The 25,775-nt window shown below is 43.5% G+C and overlaps 1 protein-coding gene across 4 annotated transcripts in view; it reads left to right on the top strand.

Annotated features, from left to right (window-relative positions):
* LARGE1 (LARGE xylosyl- and glucuronyltransferase 1) overlaps positions 1 to 25,775 on the top strand; it is a 686,352-nt gene that overhangs the window by 550,041 nt on the left and 110,536 nt on the right. For all 4 annotated transcript variants that reach the window (XM_049884284.1, XM_049884285.1, XM_049884286.1 and 1 more), the window contains 2 exons: positions 19,518 to 19,630; positions 21,480 to 21,605. In XM_049884284.1, the coding sequence (XP_049740241.1) occupies positions 19,518 to 19,630; positions 21,480 to 21,605 (239 nt within the window). The remainder of the gene's footprint in view (positions 1 to 19,517; positions 19,631 to 21,479; positions 21,606 to 25,775) is intronic.

Raw genomic sequence — 25,775 nt, 5'->3', positions numbered from 1 at the left:
CAGCCTGTGGCTTTCCCCAAATAAGGCTGGGAGAGAGCAGATAGTGTCAGTCATTAGCACAGGTTCAGACCCCAAAGGGCTCCATGGCCTTATGCCTGGTGGATTTACTTTTCATCAAGACGGTCTTTTTGTGCCCACGGGAATAATGTTAATAGCCCTGGCTGACATTTATTGAACACTTGTTATGAAAGTGGTATTTCGGATGGATTATTATCTGGTGTGTAACTTTCACTAGAGCCTAGGAGGCGGGCCCTCCTTGCTGTTCCTGCCATGTATCAGCTCCCGCAGGGTCTTTGCACTTGGGGGTGCTTCTGTTTGCATCTTGCTTCACCCATATCAGTGTCCTGCTTCCTTGCTTCCTGCAGGTCTTTGCGCAAATGTCCCTTTGTCAGAGAAGCCTTTGCTGACCACCCTGTTTAAAATCGCAACTGACACCCCACCTGAGCACTCTTATCTGCATTCCCTGCTTTGCTATAATCATCATATATGTGTGGTATCATATGAAGGAGCCTTGGTGGTACAGTGGTTAAGCGCTCGATTGCTAACAGAAGGGTCAGCAGTTTGAACTCACCAGCCACTCCACGGGAGAAAGATGTGGCAGTCTGCTTCCATAAAGATCACAGCTTTAGAAAAACCCTTTGGGATACTTCTACTCTGTCCTATAGGGTTGCTAAGAGTCAGAATCAGCTCGATGGCAGCAGGTTTGGTGTATCATGTAACACGCCATATGTTTCACTTATTTTGTTTGTTGTCTTTCTTCTTTATTAGCATATAGGTGAGTGGTGGGTGAATTCAGTGCCTACAAGTCAATATAAAGAACCTAGTTTGGTGTAAAAGTATACCCCAGGTAATAACAGTACCAGTAACTAGTTGCCATTGAGTCAATTCCAACTCATGGCAACCCTGTGTGTGTCAGAGTAGAAGTGTGCTCCATAGGGTTTTCAGTGGCTGATTTTTCGGAAGTAGATCACCAGGCCTGTCTTTCAAGACGCCTCTGGGTAGACTCAAACTCCCACCTCTTGTTTAGTAGCAAGAACACTGACAACATGCACCACCCAGGGACTTCAGTAGCTTGTATTTAATTAAGACTAAACTATGGAAACCCTGATGGCATAGTTGGTTAAGTGCTACAGATGCTAACCAAATGGTTGGCAGTTAAATCCCCCAGGCGCTCCTTGGGAACGCTATGGAACAGTTCTACTCCGTCCTATAGGGTCGCTGTGAGTCAGAATCAACTCGACTGGGCTGTTTAAGAGGTTAGATGAAATAATATCCATGTAGCAGTCAAGATCCCAGCAAGATACAGATCCAACCAGATGGTTCAAGATGCTTTAATGAAGACACTGCTTACAGGGAAGAATGGACAGGATTGAGAGTATTAATAAGGGATACTAAGGCACCCAGGGACTACCAGGAGCAGAGAGCTGTTACTACCTCTTGGTCAAAAGTAGCAAAGGGAAGAGATAATGCTGCCAGAACCCAGCGAGAGCTGGAGCCATTGCAGCTGGCTGCCTAACAGCAACTGAAATGGGAGAAGATACAGCCACTGTTGGAAACACTGTCCAAAACAGAAGATATAGGGAAGGAATACCCTGACATCTGACCTGTTGCTGGTGCTTCCAACCATGAATCAACCCTTAGGGATGCCCAGTGATCCAATCTGTAGGGATTCATCTCCCAGGGCACAGAACAAAACCAAGAAGAGATCTGGGAGTAGGCACACAGAACATGCAGCCCAGTACTTGAGAGTGCCCAACACTCAAGAAGTGTTCATTCTTTCCACTCATAAACGGGGGATGAAATGTAGAGAAGAGGACCATAGCTCTGCATAACCCATTGTGTGTTTTCTCAGCGTAGGCTTTTTGTTTGCACATGTGCATGAGTGAATAGTGAAAGAATGCACACCGTGCCCCTTCATCTGGGCTTGCTGTGTTTAAGATGAAATTGCAGAAGGCTTCTTGCCCTTTCTGCAGTCCATTAGCTCAGCATTCACTCAGAGCAGTAATGCACTTTCAACTGGTCGGACTTGCTCAGCCGTCCCGGCCGCCTTGCCCTTCTTGATAGGCAAATGAGACATCTTGTACAGTGAAGCATCCAGCCAGACCGAGAAGGAGAGCCAGGTTCATTACTTGTAAAAAATTAAATCTCCACACCAACAAGCCGGTCGGCAGATCCAGCTTTTATTTAGAAAGGTGTAGTCGTTTGTAGTACCCCATGTGAGCCACGGGGTTTCAGATCCCCCGCAGGCTCAGCAGTGGCTCCCTGGGCTTTTGCATCTACTGCTGGCTTTTCTAAGCATTGCAATATGCTCCATTTTTTTAGTGGCAATTTTAAGGACAAAATTTTGGTACTCAATTCGTTGTTCCCTCCTATAGAGCTCAGAAAATACTTTCTTCTTCCCAAAAGACACCGACTGGAGTGTCTTTACTGACTACCTTAACTACAGCAGCCTGGGCACAGCCAAAATTCTTTGATCAATATTTCTTATCTCCTTTCTGAAGGACTAGCTATGGAAGGCTGTCTTATCTCAGAGCAATTCCTATAAGAGGCTCATCTCCTGGTGGATTTTCGCTGTGGGAGAAGAGAGAACCACAGACCACTGAGCGTGATTTCTGCCTTGGGTTTCTCTTGTCACTTGCCGTCTAAGATGGGAAAAATCACTTCCCTTCTATGATTTCATGACTCTGCAAATCTGTCCAAATCTGGAATGTGGTAATAATAAATTTGGCCCAAGACAGTAGCCTCGGGTGCCTGGGAATTGTTAAATTACTCTTATGAGCTGTTTTAAGACAAGAATCAATTGATGCGGAGTCAGCTCCGACTCACGGCAACTCCATGTGTGGCAGAGTAGAAGTCCACTCCGTAGGGTTTTCAATGGCTGGGTTTTCAGAAGTAGATCACCAGGCCTTTCTCCCAAAGTGCACTGGATGGACTCAAACCTGCAACCTCTCAGTTAGCAGCCAAGCATGAAACCATTTGTGCCACACAGGGACCCTGCCTTAAGGCAAGTGGTTTTTGAGTCTTGACAGTTGCTCACCTTTTTCTTTGCAAAGCGCTCTCTTGGTAAGAGGAACTACTTGTAGACTCTCCTCAGGTCTGTGAGGTTGATCAGATATTAGTCTCTCATTTGGCGATGGAGTCTGAAAGGACTAAAGAGAACTGAGATGAGTTTAAACAGACTGCTAAGAGAGAAGCAGAGAGTTGGAGGGAAAAGAGAAATAAGCACAGGAGGAACAATGGGAACATCAGGGATTTGGGTCCTTGACTGTTTCACACTGCTTACTAGCTGTTTGTAGGCCTCCGGGTGGCACAAACTGTTTGCGCTTGGCTACTAAGATAAAGGTTGGCAGTTCAAACCCACCCAGAGATAACACAGAAGAAAAGGCCTGGTAATCTGCTTCTGTTAAGATTACGGCCAAATAAACAGAATACAAAACATTACTAAAAATGAAAATGAACGAAAAACCAGAAGACTTCACCAAAAGAGTAAAAAGACCACCTACAGACTGGGAGAAAATTTTCAGCTATGACATCTCCGATCAGCGCCTGATCTCTAAAATCTACATGATTCTGCCAAAACTCAATCACAAAAGACAAACAGCCCAATTAAAAATTGGGCAAAGGATCTGAACACGCACTTCACTAAAGAAGATATTCAGGCGGCTAACAGACACATGAGGAGATGCTCTCGATCATTAGACATTAGAGAAATGCAAATTAAAACTACGATGAGATTCCATCTCACTCCAGCAAGACTGGCATTAATCCAAAAAACACAAAATAATAAATGCTGGAGAGGCTGTGGAGAGATTGGAACACTTATACACTGCTGGTGGGAAAGTATAATGGTACAACCACTTTGGAAATCGATTTGGCGCTTCCTTAAAAAGCTAGAAATAGAACTACCATTAAAAAAAAACAAAACCAAACCCAGTGTCATCGAGTCGATTCCGACTCATGTGAGAACTACCATATGACCCAGCAATCCCACTCCTCAGAATATATCCTAGAGAAATAAGAGCCTTTACACGAACAGATATATACACACCCATTTTTATTGTTGCACTGTTTACAATAGCAAAAAGCTGGAAGCAGCCAAGGTGTCCATCAATGGATGAATGGGTAGATAAATTATGGTATATTCACACAATTAAATACTATGCATTGATAAAGAACAGTGATGAATCTGTGAAACATTTCCTAACATGAAGGAACCTGGAAGGCATTATGCTGAGTGAAATTAGTCAGATGCAAAAGGACAAATATTGTATAAGACCACTATTATAAGATCTTGAGAAATAGTTTAAACTAAGAAGAACACATTCTTTTGTGGTTATGAGAGGGGGGAGGGAGGGAGGGTGGGAGAGGGTTCTTTACTGATTAGATAGTAGATAAGAACTACTTTAGGTGAAGGGAAAGACAACACTCAATACAGGGGAGGCCAGCACAACTGGACTGGACCAAAAGCAAAGAAGTTTCCTGAATAAACTGAATGCTTTGAAGGTCAGCGGAGCAGGGGCAGGGGTTTGGGGACTATGGCTTCAGGGGACATCTAAGTCAATTGTCAAAATAAATTCTATTAAGAAAACATTCTGCATCCCACTTTGAAGTGTGGCGTCTGGGGTCTTAAACGCTAGCAAGCGGCCATCTAAGATGCATCAACCCACCTGGATCAAAGGAGAATGAACACCAAGGTCACAAGGTAATTATGAGCCCAAGAGACAGAAAGGGCTACATGAACTAGAGACCACATCATCCTGAGACCAGAAGAACTAGATGGTGCACGGCTACAACCGATAACTGCCCTGACAGGGAACACAACAGAGAACCCCTGAGGGAGCAGGAGAGCAGTGGGATGCAGACCCCAAATTCTCATAGAAAGACCAGACTTAGTGGTCTGACTAAGACTAGAAGAATCCCAACGGTCATGGTCCCCAAACCTTCTGTTGGCCCAGGACAGGAACCATTCCCGAAGCCAACTCATCAGACATGGATTGGACTGGACAATGGGTTGGAGAGAGGTGCTGATGAGGAGTGAGCTACTTGTATCAGGTGGACACTTGAGACTATGTTGGCATCTCCTGTCTGGAGGGGAGATAGGAGGGTAGAGGGGGTTAGAAACTGGCTAAACAGTCACGAAAGGAGAGACTGGAAGGAGGGAATGGGCTGACTCATTAGGGGGAGAGTAAGTGGAAGTATGTAGTAAGGTGTATGTAAGTTTATATGTGAGAGACTGACTTGATTTGTAAACTTTCACTTAAAGCACAATAAAAATTATTAAAAAAAAAAAAAAGATTACAACCAAGAAAACCCTATAGAGCAGTTCTTCTCTGCATACATGGGGTCACCAGGAGTCGGAATTGACTCGATGACAACCACCCACCACCAGTAGCTGTTTTACTTTTAGCTAGTCACTTAGCCTTTCTTTCTGACCCACAGTTTCTTAGGGGAAATGGGGACAGGAGGGCATGAATTTGATAACCTTCTGAGGTTTCTTCTCTCTTGATAGTCTGTGATTAAAAAAAAATTAAAAACTAGCAAAAGGCGTAGCGAGCACCTCCCACTTGGGAAAGCCCAGCCAGATTTGAGAAGTGGGTCACTGTTAATGGTGGACTGGAGGTACAAAGCCAGAAAGTCACTTGTCTCCAGTCAACTTCAGGGACCCACATTCCTTTGCTTTGAAAGTGGACTTGTGGTGGTTGTTGTCAATTCCACCTTACGGTGACCCCGTAGGTACAGAGTAGAGCTACTCCTCCATTGGATTTCCAGGGCTGTGACCTCTTAGAATCAGATCTCCAGGCCTTTCCTCTGAGGCACTTCTGAATGGGTTCAAACCGCCAAACTTTCAGCTAGTAGTTGAGCGCTTAACCGTTTGTGCCACCCAGGGACTCCGTTAAAAGTGGGTGGAGAAATACATAAAGAACTCCTACAAGCCAGTAAGAAAACGGCAGACGACCCAACATAAAAGTGAGCAAAAGACTCACAGATGTATTTCCCAAGAGGTTGCCTGTTACGAATTGAATTGTGTCCCTCAAAGATGTGTGTTGTAAATCCTAACCCCTATACCTATGATGAGTTGGAATCAACTCGATGGCAGTAGGTTTGGTTTTTTTGGCTATACCTGTGATTATAAGCCCATTTGGGAATGGAATTTCTTTGTTATGTTAACGAGGCAGGAGTAGTGGAGGGTGTGTCTTGAGTCAGTCTCTTTTGAGATATAAAAGAGATTAAACAAACAAGCAGAGCAGAGATGGGGTAATACAGATGCCAAGACATACGGAGATCTCCAAGGAACCAGGAGGCAAAAGCTGAAGAGAGAGGGACCTTCCTCCACAGCGAAAGAGAAAGCCTTCCTCTAGAGCCAGTGCCCTGAGTTCAGCCTCCTAAAGTGTGAGAAAATAAATTTCTGTTTGTTAAAGCCACGGACTTGTGGTATTTCCGCTAGAGCAGTACTAGATAATAAGACAATGGCCAGCATATGAAGGACAGTTAATGTATGAAAAGGTGTTGAACTTCACTAATCATTAAAAAATGCAAATTCAAATCCATAGTGAGATACCAGTGCACACCTACCAGAACGTCTAAAATGAAAAAGGCAGGTAATTCCAGTCATTGGTGGGAGTATGAAGCAATTGGAACTCTCAAATACTACTAACGGGAGTGTAAACAGGAAGAACTACTTTGCAGTATCTAATAAAGCTGAATGTTTGCACACCATATGCTCTAGAATTCCATTCCTCGGTATATTACCCAACAGAAATGCATGGATATGACACAGAGACATGCTCAAGAACATTTATGACAGCTTTCAACACTGGCAACAACCCAATGTCTGTCAGCAATATAATGGTTAAATAGAATAAGATATATTCATGTAATAGATGATTATACAGCATTAAGAATGAACAAACTATAACTCCATGCATTCATGTGGATAGATTTCACAAACATACTATTGAACCAAAGAAGCCACTCACAAAAAGTGTACATACTATGTGATTCAATTTATATAAAATTTACAGACAGACAAAACTGAAACTATGGTGTAAGAGGTAGGGATGGTGCCAGGATAATCGTTGTTGCCCTATGGTGTATGTGTGATCGTAAGGGAACACGAGGGGTTCTTAGCTGTTGGTGATATTCTGTTTCTTGGTCTGTGTTATGCAATGAATTATGTCCCCCCAAAATATGGAGCTCTAGTGGCACAGTGGTTAAGTGTTCGGCTGCTAAGCAAAAAGGATGGGCAGTTTGAATCCACCAGTTGCTCCTTAGAAACCGTATGGGATAGTTCTACTCTGTCCTATAGGGTCACTATGAGTCGGAATCAACTCAACAGCAACAGGTTTAGCAATGGGTATGTATGTGATTATAATCCCATTTGGGAAGGAGTTGTCTTTGTTACATTAATGAGGCAGGATTAGTGTAGGGTGTATCTTGAGTCAGTCTTCTTTGCGATATAAAAGAGATTAAACAATCAAAGCAGAGCAGAGATGGGGGAGGACACATGCCAAGCCAAGATCACCAACACCAGAAGCTCAAAAAAGATAAGGACCTTCCTCCAGAGCCAACAAAGAAAACCTCCCCCAAGAGCCAGCACCCTGAATTCAGACTTCTAGCCTACTGAACTGTGAGAAAATAAATTTTTGTTTGTTAAAGCCACCCATTTGTGGTATTTCTGTTATAGCAGCACTGAAAGAACTAAGACGACCTGAAGTCGAGTTACCAGACTGAGTTCACTTTGTGAAAATTCAGCAATCTGTACGCTTATGATTCATGCACTTTTCTGAACGGGTATTATGTTTTAACACTTTTACTTATAAAAGCAAAAAAAGAGAGGGTAAAAAGGTTTTTGCAAGTCTTTGTTAAAGATTGTTTTCCAGGCACTACACCATTCATGTTCTTAGCCGTATCATCGTCTTGGCTGCGTGATTTCCATCCAGTGAGGTGAAGAAGGGTGAAGTCTTGTTCTCTCAGTGGTCTCTGAAACCTTTTCTGACCACTCCCCACCAAATACGATCCAGTCACACCCTCCTTTGTGAACCCACCCAGTCAGCCCAGAGCATGCTGTTGTTGTCATTAGTTGCCATCTAGTTGGCTCCGACTCATGTCAGCCCCGAGCACAACAGGGCAAAACATTGCTTGGTCCTGTCCCATCCCCATGATCAGTTGTGGACTGGACTCTTTTAATCTATAGGGTTTTCACTGGCTGATTTTCAGAAGTAGGTCACCAGGCCTTTCTTCCTAGTCTGTCTTAGCCTGGAAGCTTCACTGAAATCTATTTAACATCATTGCAATGCTCAAGCCCCCACCAACAGACTGGTGGTGGCTGTATCTGAGGTACATTGTCTGGGGATCGAACCCTGGTCTCCCACATGGAAGGCAAGAATTCTACCACTGAACCACTGAGGTGCCCATAGCACCTCCGTACTTTTAAAAGCAGGAACCAATGTTGTCTTCCTCTCTATATACACCTAATGCCTGGCACATAGAAGTTGCTTGGTAAATATTTACAAAATGAATGGTGGAAGTGAGTGAATGACCACTAGCCTTTTATAGGGTCCAAGCAGCTTTTTATATGCCATGCCATCCATACTTTCCAAAGTCAGGGAAGGCTTCAGGTGGAAGGATTTTTGTTTTCTCTCTCTCCTCTCTTTCAGGAGAAAGGACCAATTTGAAAAAGCTAAAAGTAGACTACAGAGCCTCTTTTAATTTATATGATCAAAAGTGTGTCCCAGGTGAAATCAGCAGGGGCTTTTAAATTAAGTGGTTTTTAATAAACTTACTTTTTATTGGATTATGCATGAAAAGAGCAGGAAGGGGGAAGCCCGTGATTGTGAGGGTCATTTTCATAAACATTTCGTAGATGAGCACCCCATGCTCCCCAGAGCGTGCTGCTGTGGCAACCCGCTCACCTCCCACTTAAGGTCTCTCTGGTTCTAACCAGCAAAGCAGCAGGAGTGACTGAGGAACTGGGGAACAAATCTCCATTTTCACGTAGAGGCCCTCTCGGTGCAGAAAGAGGCTAGAAAATGCAGACCAGAGCCAGTGAGGACTCAACGTGAAGGAGGAAGCAAAATCCTACCAGATTCCACAGGAACGGGGTTCTGGTGCATAAGCCTGGAAGATGCTGGATGTGGTAACCCACTTTAGACTCACTGTGCACGTTGAAATATCAGGCCCTGTTTAACTTTATCCCACCATTCCTCACCCCCTGCTTCTCACAGCACCTATTGGCATCCCGCAGAATGCCATGTAACACCCTGTGGGAAAAGTAGAGTTTAGGGATGAAAGGTTTAATCTGTAGCCTGCTCTGAACCTGGCCTGAAGGCGTCACTCATCCAGAATTGAGGAAGCCTGTGGTCTGAAAGAACCAAGCCAATTCTAGTCTTATTTTTTAGAAAACAAGCTGTATAGAGAGAAAAGGAGAAAGGAGGGAGGGAAGGAAGGGAAGGAGGAGGGAGTAGGAAGGAAGAAGGGAGGGAGACAAGGCAGGAGGAAGAGTGGCAGAACCCCCTTTTAAATAGGTAGTTTTCGCCGTGCGTGGTGTGGCATTCGCTCTGCTGAAGGAGTCCTGCAGGAGGTAGTCATGCACATGGTGAGAGGTTCATTGAGTGGACTCCAAAGCAGAAAGAAGCAGATCTTCCTGACATGCAGGGGGGAAAGTTGACAAAAATTAGTTCTGAAACAGGGTCCTGATTAAAATCCTTCTTAGTGCCTGTCGGTCATGTCACGCATGCTCACTTATACCAAGTCAGGTTGTACCCTCTGCAGGCAGCTTCATTTCCTGCAGGACTGTCGTCAGGAAGCTCTGCCTCTTTTCCTGGCCTTGTAGAATGTCATTCTTCTTCCAGGGCTTTACACTGGCAATCTGGTTTTGGCTTATGGCTTTTGCAAAGTCCTTCAAACACTTAGGAAACCCTGGCAGTGTAGCGGTTAAGTGCTATGGCTGCTAACCCAAGGGTCGGCAGTTTGAGTCCACCAGGCACTCCTTGGAAACTCTATAGAGCAGTTCTACCCTGTCCTGTAGGGTCGCTGTGAGTTGAGTCGGAATCGACTCGATGGCACTGGGTTTGGTTTTTTTTTTTCCTCCAGGGGCTACGTGTTGCTTAATCATCATCACCATCTGTAGTCTGTTCTCAGTTTTGCAGCTGCACCGTTAAAATCAGTACCTGGCTCATAAGAAAGCACGTCATTGCTTCTCTCCTGTCTGCCTAGACATCTACCTTTCTTTCCCTGCCATCTTGGCTACCGAGCTCTTCCTACATATTCAGTTTCGAAAAAAGAAACATTGCCATCTGATGCACAGATGAAACACCCTACCACTGGACCAGATGTTCGCCAGAGAAGCCTTTGATTTTTTATTTATTTATTCATTTATTTATTTCGTGCTGGTCTCATGGTCCCAGCACAACAGCTGAAGGTAATGCCCTGCCAGCCCCATGCATCCCAGCAGGCTCTGTGGAAGGTCTGTCAAATTTAAAGCACGCTCGCTGTTCCAGTGCAGAGCACTGGCCTCCTGGGCAAAGGGCTCTTTCCACGCTCTGAGACCCTGACGGCAGGTATGGAAATGGACGGGATGTTGCGGCAGCAAGTCCCAGGCAACAGGCAAAGTCCGGCTTTTTGGCACCACCTTCGCCCTGCCAGCAAGAAAACAGTGTTGAAATCTGACTTGGGGCACGGATTCCAAAGCCAAAGCTGTATTGTTTCAGCTTGAAAGGGTCCAGTTTCCAGTGAAGCCGTTTCCATTATTTTAACCGGTGTTCACTTGAAAAGCTTGTTCCCACTTTGCATGCATACACATAATTCGTATTCATTCTCGTGGGAATTGTACAAGTTCAGCGAGTGATAATTAGGTACCTTAATGAGGAAATGTATAGTTTCTGTTACTGTTGTTTATTAAGCTTTTATGTACCACTTCATATTTTCAGAGCCCTTTGCAATCATTAATTAGGGTATCACCCCAGTGATATAGGAGCGAGGTCAATAAGGAGAGTTTTGTTTCTCTTGGAAATACTGTTTTTCAGCTTCTGTACTTCCTGGGTGTGCACTCCTAACCTTTGAAAAAACAGATTCTGTAATAAGCTCCTATCAGTGGCATTATATTTAATAGCCCTGAATAGATTCCCCAGCTGCTGAAGAATACAATTTATGCACATAATTATCCTTATTGTGGATTTTCTTTCCTTTAGCATTATTATTTTTTCTCCCTGTGGTTGTATCTCATAGCTGTCACTTGCAGTCACCCCAAGGAACCTCATAATCACTTTGGTTGTGACTCCATAAGCTGACTTTTGGCAGAATACAGGCCTGGAATTCTTTCACATGTCCAGTGCATCCCACACTCCCAAGGGGATCCTTTAGAAATAGAAAGATGAGTGAAATACTAGGCATGAACATTTATTCTGAATTAATTTTTATCCATCCAGCAATATTGGTTACTGTTTACCCTACCAGATACTTTTAAAGATACAATTTTTTTTTAGTACTCATAATCCTCTCGGAGCTATATAGAATCGTCCCCATATGACAAATAAAGGATTGAGGCTCAGAAGTCCCTTGTTTTCAAGAGTCGTGTTGCCAGTAAATGATAATACCAGGGCACAAACCTAAGGCTTCCGTTTCTAAGTCCACTGCAGTTTCTACTGCTTACCAAACAAAAACCAAACCTGTTGTCGTTGAGACAATTCCAACTCATGGCGACCTCATGTGTTACACAGTAGAAACTGCTCCATAGGGTTTTCTTGGCTGTTATCTTTTACAGAAGCAGATTGCGTGGCCTTTCTTTTGCGGCACCACTGGGTGAGTTAGAACCACCAACCTTTGAGCTAGTAGTGGAACGCAAACCATTTGGAACTGCCCAGGGACCTCACTACATACAGCCTCCCCTTTTGTGGTCGCTACAGAAACGCCTGGCTCCAGCCTTCCCTCTGCTGCCGTGTATGAGGGCATGAGGATATTTAGTGTATATATAACATGTGGTTAATTACAGAGTTATGAGCAAAGACAAATGTTTTCATCCATGCCGGACAACTTTATGCAGCCTCTTTCCTCTTTTTAATTTTCTTTTTGGGGAGGAGAGGGGGAAATGGTTCATTACCTCTTAAGGTCTGCTGTTCAAATGTGATGGAAAATGTTTGCTACCTGATAAAAATTCACAGCAGCTTGTTCTACTGAAACCGCTTCACGGAAGGGAGAAGCTTGTCTGCGTGACCTCCCTCTCCCTGTCCTTCACTTAAGTAATCGTCTTCATCCTTTAGGTTTCAGTCGAAATACCATTTATTTCAGGAAGCCTTTTCCTAATGCTTCATCCCACACCCAGACAACGACAGGTTTCCCTGTACCACATTCCCACAGTTCTTCCCACACCTTGCCTTTATCACCAGGCTTGTTCCCTGGGTAGAGAAAACAATTAAGCACTTAGCTAGTAACCAAAGGTTGGCAGTTTGAATCCATCTAGAAGTGCCTTGGAAGAAAGGCCTAGCAACCTACTATCAAAAGATCACAGCCATGGAAAACCCTATGGAACACAGTTCTCTGGCACACATGGGGTCGCCGTGAGTCAGAACTGTCTTGACGGCAGTTGGTTTGGTTTTTTTGTTTTTGGTGTTTTGGTTACCTGTCTTCCTTCCCTATTAGGCCTTGCTCCTTGAGGACAAGGACTGTGATTTGCAGACTTTTGAGTCCTCGGTTAACCCAGTGAGTAGAACCATAGGAGGTGCCTCAAAGATATCTGTAAAATGAGTTGTAAAAGAAAAGACTTCTGAAAGCAGGACTCCTGGTCAAAGGCCAGGCAGGATTCCCGACGGTGTGTTTGGCATGTCAAGGGTAGTTCACGTATGACCAGGCTGTAGGGTCTGGGAGCCCTGATTCCCATAAGTTCCTGTGGGCCTACATTAGTCAAGTGCCTGTTTTGATCCATGTGCAGCAGGCAGCACAGGCTTTCAAAAAGTCAAAATGTGAAGGAAAGCCATCCCATAGGCCCTGTTAACGTGGGCACATGTCTTCATTAGCTCTAAGAGAAAAGACCCTTTTCCAGACGGGGCAGTAGGAGGCACTTGCCAGCCCTCTAACCTTGGAAGAATCACCTCACTTCTCAGTGCTTCAGTTTCTACGTCTACCCAAAGGCAATACTAACATTAGCCCTGCCTCCTTGCTAAGGATCTTGGGAGTTCAGAGGCGACAAGGACTGTGAAAGCTCTTGAATGTAGACGCTGAAGCTGATTTTTTATTGAATTGGAGAATGGCGTGTTTAGTCAACATTCTGGGATTACCTAAGAGGAACTCAAGCTGAGTATTGGCTCATCGGGTTTGCAAAGAAATAGCATAAGGTGGTTGAACATCATAGTGCCCTTGGGCTAGTTTTACTGGAAGGACAGAATAGAAAAGTAAATTGTGACCTGACATTCCAGGCTAAGAAATTAGGACTTGTCCTTTAGATCACCATAAGACACACAGAAGGAGCCCTGGTGGTGTAATGGTTAGAAGCTAGGCTGCTAAGCAGATATTGGGAGTTCAAACTCACCCAGCTGCTCCATGGGAGAAAGACCTGGTGGTCTGCTTCCATAAAGATTGCAACCGAGAAAACCCTATGGGGCAGTTCTGCTCTGTCACATGGAGTCTCTCTGAGTTGAAATCAACTCGACAGCACAGAACAGCAACAGAAGCAGCACCTGGGGTTGCCATGAGTCGGAATTGACTCTACAGCACAAGACACACGCACATGATATTGAAGACCTGGGAGCCTGCAAAGTGATGTGGTAAAGCATTGTTTTAGATTGACTTTTCTAGGATGGATTCATCCACGGTGACTCCCTTGCTCAGGATCCTTCACAGGCTCCTCTTTGTTCTCAGCAGTGCTTGCCAATGAGTGTGCCACACATGAGTGACAGATGTGCCCAAGTAGTAATCCCTCAACCATGGGGACATCAGAGTGGAGCCTGGGGCAGCTGGAGCCCCTGGGGCAGTACTTGTAGCCATACATAGCTTCCTCTATATCCCCAAACCAAACCTTTTGCCGTGGAGTCAATTTCAACTCCTAGTGACTCTGTAAGGCAGAGTAGAACTACTCCATAGGGTTTCCAAGGCTGGTGGCACAGTGGTTAAAATCTCAGCTGCTAACCAAAAAGGTCAGCAGTTCGAATCTACCAGCTGCTCCTTGGAAACCTGTGGGGCAGTTCTACTCTGACCTATGGGGTCGCTATGACTCGGAATCAACTCTAATCAACTTGACAGCAACGGGTTTGATTTTTGGTATTGGAATCTTTACGGAAGTAGACTGCCACATCTTTCTCCCGTGGAGCCGCTGGTGGGTTCAAACTGCCAATCTTTTGGTTCACAGCAAAGTTCTTGACCACTGATAGACTTACCTTCATGTCCCCACAAAGGGCCTGGCAAAGATTAAGTATTATACATCCCTTAAACCCATGCTGAATTCATTTCTTTAATAAAATCCATGAGATTGGGAAAAGTAGGAAAGAAAAATAAGCACACGCCTATTTCAGTCAGTCCGCACGTCATAGGTTCTCGATAAATAACAGTTGAATGAATGAATAAAAGAATAGCTGTAACAGCATTTTAAAGGAGATTGGTGAGAGTCGGTGATGGCTTGGGTATAAGAGACAAGGAGGATGGAGTACTTCAAGACGTTTCCAGACAAGAAGCACCCTTTGGCACAGCAATCCCTGTACAACTTTGAATCCTTTGTCCTGGTTAAGCTCACACACATGTGCAAGAATTGGAATTAAACTATTTATTGCAGCATTTTTTAATCATAGCAAAAACACCGGAAACAACCCCAATGTCCTTCTGTAGGGAAACGGACAAATAAATTGTGGCCTATTTATACAGTGAATAAAGGAATTACAGTGAACAAACTAGATTTAGAAATGTTAGCAAGGTCAAATCTTAAAGACATAGCACTGGGCAAAAAGGGAATTACAGTAGAAGTATGCAATACGAAGCCCACTAAAAACACCGTATTTGTTTATTACCATATGCACTGGAAATAAAAATATAAAAACCTGCATGGAAATGAAGCACAACCACCACAGGATAGTGGTTGCCTCTGGGGAAGGGAAGGAAAGAATGAGATGGGGGGAACCTTTGATTTATCAATAACATCTTCTTATTTTTTAATAGCAAGTATGGCAGTGTATTAGCATTTATTAAATCTGGTTGGTATTTGTTATATTAATCTGTGCTTTTCTCTAGGTTTGAAATGATTGATAATTTAAATCACACGAAGGCTGGGAAACTGGGAGACGGCAGTTTGTCTCCTGCATTTAGAATTTGCTTCTGGACACCCCCCGCCCCGCCCCTTTTCAACTAGACTGGCAATCAGGGCAGAATTACATCTGCCACTTAGGACTCGCCAAGTCTTAACACCATTTAAAAGCATCAGTTCTCAGCTTAGTCTCCAGAGACTATATAGATCTAACATTGACCTCTCTGGAGGCTTCTCTTCAAACTGTACATTCATATCTTTCATCATTGTTTATCACTTCCAAGCCCCACCACCACTTTTTCTATATATTGAAGCATCTATTCAACCTGATTAAAGACCTCTGGGTAGCTCAGTGGTTATGCGCTGGACTGCTAACTGAAAGGTCATCTGTTCAAACCCACCAGCTGCTCTGTGGGAGAACAATGAGGCAGTCTGCCGCCATAAAGATTTCAGCCTTGGAAAACCCTGTGGGGCAGTTTTACTGTGTTCTATAGGGTCACTATGAGTTGGAATTGACTCAACAACAGTGGGTTTGGTTTTTTGATTTTTTTTTTTTTTAATTAAAGATTCCAGTTGGCTCAACAGTTAAGTGCTTGGCTGCTAACTTGCTAACTGAAAGACTGATGTTTCAAAGCCCACCAGCCGCTCTGTGGGAGAAAGACCTGGCAGTCTGCTTCCATAAAGATTACAACCTAGGAAGCCCTATGGGGCAATTCTACTCTGTCACATGGGGTCTCTATGAGTAAAAAATTGACTCAATGGCACCTAACAACAACATCTAACCTAATTAGAATTATTCTCTGCAGTAAGATTTAATGAAATTCTCTTTCACATGTTTAACTGGAATCGATTGCCAGTGACTTACATGATGATATTCTCTTGATTTCTAACTTCGTAAATTTTCCTCTCCTTTCTTCCCTCAAAAAACAATAAAAAAAAATATGTTTGTGGTGAATTATCCTATTTCCTAAAGTGCTTCAGGAGACCCAAGTTCGATTCCTGGCCAATGTACCTCATGCATAGCCACCACCTGTCTGTCAGTGGAGACTTACACATTGCTATGATGCTGAACAGGATTCAATGGAGCTTCCAGACTAAGAGACCAGGAAGAAAGGCCTGGCAATCTACCTCCAAAAACCAGTGAAAATCCAATGAAGCACAATGATCCAATTCCATTGTGCATGGGGCCACATGAGTTGGGGGCTGACTCAACGGTGGCCAACAACAACAAAAGCGCTTCCATAGTTGGAGGACAGTTTCAGCAGTGTGCCAGAGCTAGCTTTCACTGGCTCAGGAGGGCAGTGTGTCCATTTCTTCCCAACCTAGCATTCAATGATGTTACATCGATAGCCAGAAATCAGCCATGGCGGGAATGTTTACGCCAAGGAAATTGGCATGTGCTACAAATCAGGTTGTTTTTCACCTCCCCGCCCCCCCAGGAGAGCTGGTTGTTAAACATTTTCTAGAACATTCCCTAGAGCCTGAGTTGTCTGAGGTGTGCACAGCAAGTAACGTTTTCCTCTGTTTACGTATATAGACACTGAGAGTGGAAAAGGAAAGATTGGCCTGAGTCTCACGGCTCAAGTAGCATCGGCTCTGGGCTGTGTGGTAAAGCAGAGGAAGTACTGGCTTTAGAATCAGGAAAATCCAGATTTAAATCTCAGCACAGCTACTTTTGAGCAGTAAATTGGACAAGTATTCGACTTAGCCTCCTGAGCCTCAGTGTTTCTGCACCTGTGAAGTAAAGATGACGATGCCGCTCCTGTAGAGACCTTGTGAGCATGGAATGAAATGATCTGGTGGGGGAAAAAAAAAACCTAGCAAAGCACAATGGGGATGTGTAGTAGGTGTTAGTGCCCTGTCCTTCTGACTTAAATGTTCAGATCTCTTTGCATCATACCATTCTTCCCATGACCGTATTTCATATTTCAGCTGTACCTGTCCCAAACATGTTACCTTTAATAGTGATTATACTTTTCTGCCACATCTCTGCCACTGGAATAAGTATAAAATCTTGGAGTTGACATTTATGTGTGATTTCGGGAAATCCGTTTCTTTCCTACACTCTTAGAATTGTGTGTACTAGATATCAACTAAGATCATTTTTCAACTGCCTGGAGTTCTCGCCACTGCCCATTCTGCTGAGCTAAGCATCTTAAGGAGGATTGATTTGGGGGCCCACGGGTGCTGTGATTCCATCCAACAAATTAACTGTAGTGGCCTGTGGGGAAATTCGCCTGGCTCTCTGTGCTCTGAGCTGTGTGCTTTCTCTGCCCACTGTATCGGACCTGATGGTAGATGGCTGCTTTTAAGCTCTTCGGCAAAGCTGAAATATACTTTTCCTATTAAATTTTAATTTTTTTTTTTTTTTTTGCCTTAGCAATACATTTAGTTATTTTAACATTTTTAAAAATACAAAAAGGTATGCAAAGGAAATTTTCCTGCCTTCACTATCCCTCAGCCACCTGGGCCTCTCCCCACAAAAACCAACAAAAAAAAAAAAAAAAAAGGTAAAGAGGAGGAAGAAACACAACCTTGTATTGTCAGTTTGTGAGGAAGCCAAAGGCTTTTGGAGCTCATCTTAAAGACCCAGCATCAGCACTGCTGTCACTGTAGGTTACGTATATGTTGATTTGGGCCAAAGAAGACCCTAGCTGGAATCAGGAACCCATATGGCTTGTCAGTAATTGTAAAGCAAATTAGCGAAGATGTACTCAGAATAATGTCATGAAACCAAAAAAACCAAACTGGTTGCCGTCAAGCCAACCCTGACTCATGGCAACCCTATGTGTATCAGAACTGTGCTCCACAGGGTTTTCAGTGTCTGATTTTTTAGAAGTAGATTGCCAGGCCTTTCTTCCAAGGTGTCTCTGGGTGAGTTCAAATCTCCACGTTTTTCAGCTAATAGTCAAGTACTGAACTGTTTGTGCCACCCAGGGACTAACACTATGGAGGAATTGTTTTTTGTCTGTAAAAATAAATGATATATATTGTACAAATACCATTTATCAGTTTTGACCTAGGTATATTATCATATCTTTGTGGGGGGTAAAGAGGAAGAAACCTACTGCTTATAAGAAATGTACTATGTGCCAGGTGCAGTGCTAGGCTCTTTTGCCCATTTTCCTCAATCCTTACAACACCCTTTGAGGTCTGTACACCCACTCCTCACTTATCAGCATGGTTAGTTTCCAAAGACCAGGTTGCTATGTGAAAATTGGCATTATGCAAAAATGGAGGGTGGCTGCATCATTGTATAACTGCCAAATTGCATGTTACATGACTGCCAGACCACTGAGAATCATGGCCCTGGCAAGCTGACACATAACCCTAACCATCACAGCCAGTGTTACTTTAACCTCCCACCTCAGCATTCATTACTACCAGACCTACGTTGTTAATGTGCGAAAGAGTCGGATAGGAGATGTCTTAGTTATGTAGTGTTGCTATGACAGAAATACCACAGTGGATGGCTTTAACAGACAAAAATTTATTCTCACAATCTAGGAGGCTAGAAATCTGGATTCAGGGTATCAGCTCCAGGGGAAGGCTTTCTCTCTGTCAGCCCTGGGGGAAGGTCCTTGTCATCAATCTTTCCCTGGTCTAGGAGCTTCTCAGCACAGGTACCCGAGTCCAAAGGACGCGTTCCACTCCAAGCTCTGCTTTCTTGGTGGTGTGAGGTGCGTCTCCTCTCTGCTCTCTTCTCTCTTTTATATCTCAAAAAAGACTGACTCAAGATACAACCTAATCCTGTAGATTGAGTCCTGCCTTATGAACATAATTGCCTCCATCCTGCCTCATTAACATTATAGAGGTTAGGATTTACAACACATAGGATAAATATATCAGATCACAAATTAGAGGACAACCACACAATACTAGGAATCATGACCTAGCAAAGTTGACATACGGTTTTGGGGGTCAAAATTCAATCCGTAATGGTAGATTTGTTCCTGTTGTCATAAATGTGAAATGTCAGATAATAAGCTAGTCAATAAATGAGGAGTAAGCGTATTACACTTCTCCATACAATAGGGATGTTTCAGAAAGATTGTTTACAGACCAGGTAACTGCAAAGCCTGGGGCTGAACACAGGTATGTTTGCCTCCAAAACGTGTGCCCCAGACTGTGATGTTTCACTTGAGGAACCTTCAGAGGGAAGACTTCTCTCCGGTGGTCTCTTCTCTCTTCAAGACGCCATCCCTGATGGCTGGTGGTTGCGTTGAACATAGGTGTGCCTGGCTTTTCTATCTTACTGCTGTTTTTTCCTCATCTATTCAATGTTCTTGCCCAGGGGTGATTCTGCTGCTTCTGGATAAGCTGCGGAAGATGAAATGGGAGCAGATGTGGAGGCTTACCGCAGAGAGAGAGCTGATGGGCATGCTGTCCACATCCTTAGCTGACCAGGTGAGCGGCCAGGTTAGAAGGGGGGGAGGTTATTCCTGAGTGCCCTGGTAGTGTTTATCAAAGAAACATAACAGTCGATGAGTCTGAATTATTTTTCTACCTATTGTGTAACTCTGTACACTTGCACAGACCTACCTTATCCTTGACGATCTAAAACAACAACTCAACTCTCATTAGTTCATTCCCTTCATTCGTTTGTTCATTTAGCAAACTTTCACTGAACACTTGGAGACTAAGCTGAGAAATAGAATTATGGAGATAAATTAAGGATGCAGTATTTGGTCTAAGAGAGCTCAGAGTATATTGAAACCGAATCATAAGTAGATGACCATTTGGTGTGTTAAGCAGAGGTGATAGTCTTCACCGGCAGTGGGGAGCTTGCAGTGCCTGCTCCATGTGATCCCGTGTACACGATATGATTTCCCTTGCCTCTCTGGCAGGTGGAGTCTAACCTTAAGGCAAAACCTTTTGCTTAGACCCTATACCAGAGATCCTATACTCAAGGGAAATTGCATTTAAAAGGAAAGAACAAACCAGTTGGCTGGAGAAACCAGTTGGCTGGAGAGGCCATCTGAAAAAGTTTTCAAGCTCTACCAATTACCAAATATTCATAAAACCCTCATTTCTCATTTTGAACTGCAGGGGCCCTAAGTCTTGGGCCTTGGACCTACCAGGACAGCTCGCTTATATTTTGATCTCCTATGATTTTTTTTTTTTTTTTTATGATACAGGGCGTGATCTTGAAATGCAAAGACAATTTCTCTGGGTTCTCTCCATTTTTTTCCTTTCTCCTTTTTCCAAAGAGCAAGCTTACTCTCCATGCTTTTGCTCAAATGTTCAATTGCCAGATTTGTCAAATTCCTGCAAAGTTTTCTTTGTTGCTTGTACAGAGGAGGCAAGAAACTCTGTAGGGTTACTTTACTATTTTCCTTAGCGTTGTTATTGTTCAGTATTTCCCAAGTAGCTAGAAACTAATTTCATTTTTCAAACATGAGCTATGGTATAATTAATGTGTTAAAACATACCCAGGTAGCTGTTTCAAACCTGAGGGGGAAATTGCCTGCCATCATCATATTTTAAGTCAGGTCACAATGACTCACTTGTGTCCCCGAAAGCCAGCCATTGTATGTCCACGTCCAATGAGGATAGTTTATTCAGCCATCTCCCGCTGTGAAGGCCCATAAGTCACTCCCAGCACCACCTGTCAGCAGCTGGTTAATAAGTATGGCCCAGTGCTGGGCTTGGAGAAGAGCCCAAAACAGGTTGAATCTCCCAAGACAGGCCAGAATTGACTTTTGAAATGGGGAAAGCGTACTCTGGCCACCGTGGCCTGCAGGAATCCCAGAAGCATCCATCACTGAGTCCACAGAAAGCCCCAGGTAAATAAGCTGCTAAAACTGAGGACCTGCAGTTTGTCTCGACCACCTGAATGAGCAGAACAACTTATCATCATGCAGTTTCCTCTCCAGGAGGCTCAGGATGGATGACACAGGGCTCCTTGATGAGCTGGGGAGAGGAGATGAAAAAATACTTCATTTATCCAGTGCTGGCTAGGGTAGGAAAGACGCTCCCGGTCTGTCCCACATGAGCTCACTGGCTGGTGCTTTATGAGACCAGCAGGACCCATGAGCTTCAAGTTGGCCCTGGGCTGTCCCCATCTCTACTCAAATGTTATTGCTTGGTTCCTGGAGAAAAAAGGGAAGGGAAATAGCCCACAGTTCAAGTCAGCCCGTGTTCAGAGCAGGGCTCAAGGGAAGCCCTTTCCAAGGAGATGCAGTACCATGAGAGCCAAAATCTTAGGCTGAACCCACCTGACTGTTTTGAGTATGACTTTGGTTTTTATCCACAGGATATTTTCAATGCTGTCATCAAACAAAACCCCTTCCTTGTGTATCAGCTGCCCTGCTTCTGGAACGTGCAGCTGTCGGACCACACCCGCTCTGAACAGTGCTACAGAGATGTGTCTGACCTGAAGGTAAAGCAGGCCCAGGAGGTGGGGTGAGGTGCCCTGCAGCGGCAGAGGGAGCCAGAGCTGGGGGACCCCGTCAAGGGGATGAATGGCTAGGCGCTTTGTGTGCAGTGTGGGGAGAGAGAGAAGGGTGCAGAAGAGCAGGACGAAAGCTCTTTCCTTCTTTGTTTCTCGTTGGGGCTTTCAGGGAAGCCTAAGGCCTCCCGGCATAACCAGATACACGGGAACTGGCTTGTGTGGCTTTTCTTCTTGCCACCTGCTGCTGGCTGTTTCGTTTAATTTGAACAAAAACATTTATTGAGGGCTTACTCTGTGCCAGGTGCTGTCAATATGGAGACGAATAACTTAGTTCCTACATTCAAGTCATTCCAGGTTTAGAGGAAGAGAGAAACATGTCAGGAAATGAGTGAAAAGCCTATGGCAGCTGCTGTGATAGATGTGAGTGGGGGGAAGACACAAGCATAAATGTCTCATTCTGCCTCCAGAGAAGGGACAGTGACAGGAGAGCCTTCATCATTGGTCTCCGGGTATCAAACATAATTCCTAAGTCCTAGTTTTTTTTTAGTAGATAAAGACAGGTCCTAGCAGTTACCTACTGCCATAAATAATGCTACATAACAAACTGCTCAGATAGTGACCTCATCAGTAACCATTTAGCTGATGAGTCTGCAGGTTGGCTGGCTGGTTCTCTGATCATCACCAGCTTGCGATCAGGTCTGATGGCTATTGTCTGGGCCAACTTGGCTCCCCTCCAATGTTTCCCAGGTCCCTTCAGGCCAGTCTGGCCTGTTCTAATGGTGAGGCAGAGCTACAAAAGGAAGCCCTAGTGCACAAGAAGAAAACTTGAGTCATTGTTTGTAATACTCCACTGGCCAAAGCCATCACATGGCTGAACCCAGAGTTAAGGAGTGTGTCAGAACATTCCACCTAGAGTGGGAGGAGTTCCAAGTGGGAGACTTAGGTTCATTCCCTGGCCAGTTCACCTCATGAACACCCACCTGTCTGTCAGTGGAGGCTTGCGTGTTGACAGGATGCCGAATAGGTTTCAGCAGAGCTTCCAGACTAAGATGGACTAAGAAGAAAGCCTGGGCGATCCACTTCCCCAAATCAGCCAATGAAAATCCAACTCATCACAGTGGTTCAATCTGCAGCTGGTTATGGGGATGATGCAGGACTGGGCAGCATTTCACTACATCATGCATGAAGTCACCATGGGTCGAAAGCCAACTTGACAGCAGCTAACAAGAACACCAACAACGTTAAATGACAGAAGAAGGATTTGAACATAGGCCTGTCTGACATCAAGTACATTTGCCACTCTGGATGTATCAAAGAAGGAGTACATATATGCATTAATAGTTCATTTCATGAAAAATTTATAGGCAAATAAGCGGGAGCCAACACGAATCAAATAAATTGTAATAACAACTGCTTTAGTCATCTAGTACTGCTATAAAAGAAATACCACAAGTGGATGGTTTTAACAAAGAGAAGTTTATTTTCTCAGAGTCTAGTGCGGTGGAAGTCCAAGTTCGGAGCGTCAGCTCCAAGGGAAGGCTTTCTGTCTCTGTCGGCTCTGGAGGAAGACCCTTGTCTTCAATCTTCCCCTGGACTAGCAGCTTCTCCGCGCAGGAATCTCAGGTCCAAAGGATGTGCCCCGCTTCCAACATGGCTTTCTTGGTGCTATGAGGTCCCAACTCCCTGTTGGCTTCTGTTTTATCTCTTGTAAGATAAAAAGTGGTGCAGGACATACCCCAGGGAAACTCTCTTTACACGGATCAGTTATGTGACCTGGGTAAGAGTGTTACATCCCACCATAACCTTCTTTGACAGTAATCTGATCTTGCCTTGTTAACCACAAGCAGAGATTAGGATTTACAACATATAGGAAAATTACATCTATCAGAAAATGGAGGGCAACCACACACTACTGGGAATCATGGCCTAACCAAGTTGACACATATTTTTGGGGGACACAATTCAATCCATGACAACAACCACTGCAAGTTTTAAGAAGGAAAAAGGAACCCAAACCTTGATTTTCTAAACCAGTCCTTTATAATTGACTTCTGATTCATTTCCACCCATCTACATTACATCTCCAAAACAGAAGCTGAAGCATAACAATGATTGTAAGGATGGCGCAGGACCGGGCAGTGTTTTGTTCTGTTGTGCATGGGGTCGCTATGAGTCGGAACCGACTCCACAGCACCTAACAACAACAACAACACCTTACATCTCATTTATAAGCATAATGCACATGGAATTTTGTATTCTGATTTGTGCTATGTCAAGCATTTTCTGGACCAGCTACATGGTTCATAAATATATCTGGTAGTTATATACCATTCCATCAAGTGGCTGTATCATACATTACTTAGTCATTTTCTTAACTTGGATTATTTCCAGTTTTTCACAACTATTGATTCTGTTGTAATGATGTACTTTGTCCATAAAGCCCTTTTTTTCTTTTACAGTATTTATAGGTTACCTTCCCAGGAGGGAAATCACAGAGTCAAAAAGAAAGAACCTCTTTTTTTCCCCCAAAGTTGAAGTTCATTGCAAAATTTTAGAAAGTGTTTAAAACAGAAGTATCAGCATCATTCATTCTTTCAATCAGCATTTATGAAATTCCTTCTGTGTGTCAGGTACTTACTAGATATGAGGAAAATAGATGAAATAAACAAGTAATTTTTCTAGGAATATAGTAAACTTGAAGTTCAGAGAGGAGAAAAACAAAACTAATCCTGTAAAGAACACCTAAAAATGCCAGAATAAAAAAAAAAAGCTTTAACATGTTGACAGCATAGTTGATCAGTCCATCAAGAAATAGGAATAAGCAGAAGCCAGAAACAATAATAAAGTGTGAATTGGAAAGATAAGCTAAAAGTAGCTGTATCTGACATTTGCATCTGGGGTCATTTGTTATTCCTGGCAGCCTAGAACCTTGTCTATAGGTAGGTATATTGTTCAAGAAGGAGCCCTGGTGGCACAGTGGTTAAACACTCAACTGTAAACCAAAAGGTCAGTGGTTCAAACCCACCAACCAGTCCTTGGCAGAAAAATCTGGCAGTTTGCTTTCATAAAGATTGCAGTCTTGTAAATCCTATGGGGGCAGTTCTGCCCTGTTCTGTGAGTCAGAATGGACTCATCAGCATTGGGTTTCTATTGTTCAAACCAGGGGGTGATTGATATTACTAGTTACACTGGGACAAGAGGCCTAAATCAAAGTCTGTCTCAGGCAAACTATATGTTTGATCATTCTGTTGGAAGGTTGTGCATGGAATCTTGGGCCCAACAAGAAGAAAGGCTATTAGAAGACCCTCCCTCCATAAAATCAGGACCCATGTGGATAAAGATGAGTAAATAAACAATTAATAAAATTTATAGTATAGAAGACAGTAGGGATTGTTGTCTGTTTCATCCCTGGCTTTAGGTAGAATGTGGGGGAAATGTTTTTCCTGAAAATTTCTAATTTCAGGCCTGTGCTCATGTTGTTTGAGGGGCTGAAATTACATAGGTGGGGCAAAAACAAGATAGAAAAAAGCATGAAAATTTGCTAGATACCTGGCAGAAGTGAACACAAATCTGATCTGGGAGAATAATCTCAAAACCCAGGCTTCAGAATTCTTCAGATGAAGTTTAAAGGGACGTGAGTTTTCAAACAGGAATCACAAAACACACAAGGAAATCAACTACCATGAGGAAGGGCAGAAACTTCAGACTATAGAGTAAAACATCAAAGACTGCTGCTGTTACATTAATCAGATATAAGACATTAAATAAGGATTTTTCTTGTATTGAAGAAATAGAAGAGAATATTGAGAATCGAGGAACGAGATTCTCAAAGATGAATAGACTCATTGGAACTAAATAGGACTTTAGAAGTAATAAATATCATAACTGAAAGTAGAAATTAAATGGATGTGTTAAGCAGTAGATTCCAACTGAATCTCTTAACTGAAGAAAGAATTAGTGAACTGGAAGACATAGCTGAAGAAATTACCCAAAATGCAGTGAGGAAAGAAGAAATGGAAAAACTGAGAGAAGTTAAGATATCTGAATATGTTTGGTTAGACTATCAGGAGATAATAGATTTGAAAGTGAAGCCACATTGGATGAGATAGTGAGTTTGTCACACAGTTTAAATAGAGAAAGCCATCCGTGTAGTGAAAT

The sequence above is a fragment of the Elephas maximus genome, chromosome 4, assembly GCF_024166365.1.
Source record: "Elephas maximus indicus isolate mEleMax1 chromosome 4, mEleMax1 primary haplotype, whole genome shotgun sequence".
Lineage (NCBI taxonomy): Eukaryota > Metazoa > Chordata > Mammalia > Proboscidea > Elephantidae > Elephas > Elephas maximus.
The sequence above is the reverse complement of the archived record's forward strand: the minus strand, read 5'-3'. Positions and strand labels throughout refer to the sequence as shown.